This window comes from Rhincodon typus, chromosome 16 (assembly GCF_021869965.1).
Source record: "Rhincodon typus isolate 14 chromosome 16, sRhiTyp1.1, whole genome shotgun sequence".
NCBI lineage: Eukaryota > Metazoa > Chordata > Chondrichthyes > Orectolobiformes > Rhincodontidae > Rhincodon > Rhincodon typus.
In genome coordinates, this window is record NC_063347.1 from 59,588,693 (window position 1) to 59,594,644 (window position 5,952).

The 5,952-nt window shown below is 41.9% G+C and overlaps 1 protein-coding gene across 7 annotated transcripts in view; it reads right to left on the bottom strand.

Moving 5' to 3' along the window:
• Positions 1–4,320, bottom strand: part of rad18 (RAD18 E3 ubiquitin protein ligase) — a 219,534-nt gene extending 215,214 nt beyond the window's left edge. For 6 of the 7 annotated variants that reach the window (XM_048606426.1, XM_048606424.1, XM_048606425.1 and 3 more), the window contains exon 1: positions 3,994–4,319. In XM_048606426.1, the coding sequence (XP_048462383.1) occupies positions 3,994–4,216 (223 nt within the window). In that variant the 5' untranslated portion in view covers positions 4,217–4,319. Of the gene's footprint in view, positions 1–3,993 lie in introns of all 7 variants that reach the window. The other variant, XM_048606423.1, reaches the window with a different exon arrangement.
• Between the last annotated feature and the right edge of the window lie 1,632 nt (positions 4,321–5,952).

The following is a 5,952-nucleotide window of genomic DNA, read 5'->3' on the forward strand; positions in this document are numbered from 1 at the left end:
ACACACACACACAGACAGGGTGGGGGGGAAGTTGGGGAGAGAGGGATAAAAGAGAGTGTGAACATGAGATAAAATAATGCAAAGAGAGATCAGACATTAGATAAACAGTGCAAAAGAGATAGAAAAGACATGATAAACTAGCAAGACAGCACAGACAACATTGAACTCGACCCTATATACGTTCCACTACGGAGGAAACCCGGAAGTGAGGCAATCCATCACAACGGATCCCAGAGTTTAAAAGCTAGGCGGGAAAACACACCGGGCTTCATCAGAGGCTGCACTGAGGATGCTACCAAGCACGGTAACAAAACGTCAACGGAACAACAAACCTGCTCGGCGAGCCAACCAACCTCAACACCCACAACCCGAGCTACAAATCTACTCCAAAACCTTAGCACAGACAAGAGATACAACAGCCCGACAGATATAACGTAGACGCCAGATAAAACAAGACCAAACAGAAAACGGATACCAAATAAAAGTAGCATGACAGAGACAGACGACCATATAAAAGGGCATGAGAATGAGCAAAAACAAGATAAAACAATTTGAGAAGAAAGACTGCAGACACCAGATAAAATCATGCAAGTGACAATTCCTTGCGGGGTTAAACTCAGTCCAGAAGGGTTGTGGGAACCAGAATATTAGAAATAAATACCGGGCTGCACAAGATGGTGGGAGGCAGACAGCAGTAAAACAGAGAATAAAAATTAGTAAGTATGTAACTAAAAAAATTAATGCAGTGTAAATCAGAGATACGCAGCATGTATGTGAATGCATGCAGTATAGTCAATAAGATTGGGGAGTTATAGACACAGTTTTTATGGGATTATGATGTTGTGGTTATGACAGAGATCTGACAAAAGAACTGGGAGGTAGTGTTAGTTATTTCTGGTTATAAAGTGATCAGAACTGATTAGAAAGTAAAAAAAGAGGGGTGGCTTTTTTGGTTAAGAAAGGCACTGCAGTACTGGAGAAAGAGCATGTGTCAGAGGGTTCAAGGACAGAATCAACTTGCGAGAGCTAAGGAATGACATTATATTGCTCGGTGTAATTTATGGACCACCTACTTGTGGGAAAGATAAAGAGAACAAATCAGCCAGAAAATTATAGACAGGTATCAACAGCGTCATGGGGGACTATAATTACCCATATACAAACTGGGATAGTGGTAATACAAGGGGCTGCAATGGACAGGCATTCCCAAATTGTAGTCAGCAGAATTTCCTACAGCATTGTCCAGTCCAACGAGAAAGAAGGTACTGTTAGATCCAATTCTCAGAAAACGAGTTGGCCTAGTAAATCAAGTTGCAGTGAAAGAACATCTGGGGACAGTGGTCATTGGTTCACAAGGTTCAGAATGATGGTGGAGAATGGCATTGGTCAATCCACAGTAAGAAGAATCAACTGGAAGGCAACCTACTTCCATTAGGCAGAAATGATGCACTGGAATCCAGGGTTGGCAGGAGAAACAGTAGCTGAACAAACAGCAGGATTTACACAAAGGCAAGAAGCATGGCTGAGGTGTTAAATTAATACTTTGCAACAGTCTTTACCCACAAGGCAAGTGATGTCTCGGCCATGGTGATTGGGAGGAGGAAACTTGGTCACAAGAGTGGTTTAAACTTGATAAGGAGATAGTGTTCGATAAGCTGTTAGCACATCAACTAAGATCAGAGGATATGCATCCAAGGATATTGACAGACTTGAGAGTGGACATTGCAGAGGCACCAAACCATAATCTTTCAATCTTCTCTCGGTTCAAGAGTGGTGCCGAAGGACTGGAGAATCACAAACTTACGCAAAAATGTTTGAAAAGATTGGCCCAGCAATTTTAGACCAGTCAGTTCAGCTTCTATGGTGGGGAAAGTTCTAGAAACAATTTCACGGGATAGAACTAATCATAACATGGAAGAAATGTGATTCAGAAAGGTTGGTATGGATTCATTAATGGAAAATCTTGTCCAACTAACCTGTTGGAGCTTTTTCCAAAAGGTACCATGCGTTTATAAGCATAAGACTTGATGTGGTATACATGAACTTCCAAAAGGCATTTGACACAGCACCACACAAAAGGCTTGAGAAGGAAGATCAAGAGAAAGAACAATAGCCACATGCATACAAAATTGGTTAACTAATAATATACACAGAGGAATGATGAATAGGTATTTTTCAGTCTAGTGAAAGGTTTGTAATGGAGTTCCCTTGGGGTCAGTAGTGAGGCCCTTGATTTTCCTGACATGCAATATAAATGATCTTGATCTTGGTGTGCAGTGGACAATTTCAAAGTTTGTGGACAATACAAAACCTGGAAGAATTGTAAACTGACAGAAGGAGTGCAGAACTTCAAAAGGACATCAACACATTGGTGGTGTAAGCAGAGAGATGACAGGTGAAGTTCAATGCAGTGAAGTATGAGGGATGAGGCACCCTGATACAAAGAACATGGGGAGACATTTCAAGAAAGGGTACTACTCTAAAGATTGAGCAGGAGCAGATAAATGTCATTAAAGGTGGCAGGATGGTAGGGAGAGCAACAAAGTATTCAGTGCTCTGGGCTTCATAATAAGAGCAGAGTGTACAAGAGCAAGGAGGTTCTGATGAACATATACAAGACAATGGTTAGACCTCAGCTGGAACACTGTGTCTGGTTCTGGGCGCCACACTTTAGGAAGGATATAAATGCATTAGACAGAGTGTAGAAGTGTTTCACACAGCTAGTGGCTAAGGTATGGAATGCAATGCTTGCAAGTGTGTTGAAGGCACATTCAATTCAGGCATTCAAAAGGTCAGTGGATGATATTTTAAATACAAACAAAGTTCAGGCATTTGGGGAAGTGGCAGCAAATTGACTCAAGTTAAATTGCTCAGACACCCAGTTCAGTCATGACAAGCCAAATGGCCTCTTTCAGCCTGACAACAATTCTGAGATTTAGTATACAGCCAATTTTGTTTTTACAGATAGTACCAAATCTATTTCCAAGACCCTCATCTGGCAGCATGTTCCAGATCATAATCACCTGTGCAAACGCATCCTCATTTCCCACCTTGTTCTTTTGCCAATTGTTCTGCATCTGTATCTTCCGATTACCAACCCGGCTGCCAATGGAGACAGCTTTGTCTTATTTATTCCTTCTTTTAATCCTTTTATAAGATGTGGACATCACTGGCAGCATTTTCCCTTCAACTAAGTGGCTGACTAGGCCAGTGTGAGGGGAGTTAAGAGTTAATCTGCTGTGACTGTGGAATCACACAGAAATCTGACCAAGATAGGAACATTCATCAACCAAATGAACTTTATTGTAATCAGTGAGAGCTACCATTATCACCATGACTGAGACTAGCTTCATAATTCCATATAAATTCATTTGAATTTAAGCATCAGAGAATTAGCCTCTGCTTCTGGATAGTGCAGCGACATTACTGTTACAGCACCAAAAGAAACTTTATCAAAACTCTTCAAAAGTTTGAACTCCACAATGCTCCTCGCTCCATGTAGAAATAGCTTTTCCAAATGATTATAAGCCTTCATCCAGTAGAATCACAAAATTCCTGTCACGCAGGCCATTTGGCCCATCGAGTCCATGCCAACCCTCCGAAGAGCAGCCCACCCAGACCCACCCCCTATCCTATCCCTGTAATCTCGCATTCCCATGCCTAATCCACCTAGCCTGCACATCCTTGGGCACTATGGGGCAATTTAGTACGGCCAATCCACCCAACCCACAAATCCTTTGACTGTGGAAGGAAACCCACCCAGAGACAGCGAGAATGTGCAAACTCCACACAGTCACCTGAGGGTGGAATCGAACCCAGGTCCCCAGCACTGTGAGGCAGCAGTGTTAACCACTGAGCCACCGGGCCAATCCTACTTGAACTAATTACGGAGGCGTGGCAACAAATTGTATTTACTGGCAAGCGGGTAGACTAGTACTGTTTTAAAGAGCTGTGATCTATATCAAAGGTTTAAAAAAAAAATCAGCACTCAACCTTTCACTATTTCCCGTGAAGTTGAAGGTTGTTCTGCAACATCAGTGCTCCTGTGCCTTCGGTCTCCCAAGCAATTAGATGCAGCAGTGATTGGCTTGGCACAAGTGCTAGTCTCTTCCACACTGCATTGCTTCTCCATAGACTGTTCCCCTAATGGTCTCATGGTGGTGACAGAAGGACTCCGAGATAAAAATCTATCCATAAGCACTGTCTCCTGCTTCATCTTAGCATGAGCTTTGGAACTACTCAAAAGGTTCTTGTCCGATCCATCTGCGCGTGTTGCCTGAGGTGAGGTTGGAGGAGACTCCAAATTGCACTTTGCCAGGTCTCTTTTGAAATTAAAACAAAAAGACAATTAATGCAGAGTAGTTTACTGGTTGCAAACTGCCCTTCCTAATCTCAAGCCTCACATGTAAATCAGCCCATCTGAGCAATGCCAAAAGAAAAGTCACCAAAAAACACCATTATGCACAATATTTCTCTCGTCATTTTACCTCAGTTGTTAATTCATAGGTTAGAAGATTCCAAGAAGATGTCTTCCTTACAAGTGCTGTATACTTACTTTTCATTAATTTCCACTGGTCCTGCTAAACAGGAATTATTTTACGTATGTAAAATACTGTTTAAGGTTTTTGCAAAGATTTGTAGCTTGGGTTGTGGTTGAGGCTGTTGACTTGCTCACCGAGCTGGCTTGTTTTCGTTCAGACGTTTCGTCACCATGCTAGGTGACATCATCAGTAGAGCCTCCGATGAAGCGATATTGTTCTACTCCACTTGGAATTAATACTGTCTGGTCCGTTATGGTGAGCAGTGTCGTTTTCGGTTCTGTTTTGTATGGGTTTGTACATGGAGTCCGATTCGATATGTTTGTTGATTGCATTATGAGTTGAGAACCATGCCTCTAGGAATTCCCGTGGGTGTCTGTTTGGATTGAGCTACTATGGTTACATTGTCCCAGTTAAACTGATGGCCTTCACTGTCCGAGTTACAAGCACACAGCCACGTTATGGCAAACAGTCAAGGATTAAAGACACCGTGCCCAGACATGCAGAACCAATGTAGTTTACAAAATACTATGCAATGACTGTGACAAACATTACATCAGACAGACAGGAAGAAAACTAGCCATCAGAAGACACGAACATCAGCTAGCTGCAAAACGACACAACAAACTTAATAAAAACCGAAAGAACTGCAGATGCTGTAAATCAGGAACAAAAACAAAGTTGCTGGAAAAGCTCAGCAGGTCTGGCAGCATCTGTGAAGGAAAAAACAGGGATTGAGGAATGTGAAAAAAACTCTGTTTTTTCCTTCACTGATGCTGCCAGATGTCGTTGTCGTTGTTACACGACAAACTTTCCTTAATATCAGTACACTCGGACAATGAAGGCCATCAGTTTAACTGGGACAACGTAACCATAGTAGCCCAAGCCAAACATAGACACCCACGGGAATTCCTAGAGGCATGGTTCTCAACACATAATGCAATCAACAAACATATCGAATTGGACTCCCTATACAACGTTGCTTCAACGGAGGCCTCACTGATGATGTTACCTAGAATGGTGATGAAACGTCTGAATGAAAACAAGCCAGCTTGGCGAGCAAGTCAACAATCTGTAAAATATTGTACCACACCATGCAATGCATTACCCCTCACAAACCATGGGAAATCAGTGGCAATTGTATGACCAAGCCTATGAGGACATTCTGGGAGATTTTCTACATTAAGCCTTATCTGCAGTTATCACTTTAAAAATTCCTTTTCAGAATAGATATGGACAAAACTTTTCAATCCTTTTATTAGAGTAGGTCCAGCGAATTCAAATATGGAAAAATTTGCGCATCTTCAAAAGTTTACACATTTAACATCTGTATGTAATTCCTACAACAGGGAATGTTGCCCAAATTTGCAGGCAGTATTAAAATAAAGAACCTAATAAATATTTCCGAGGATCA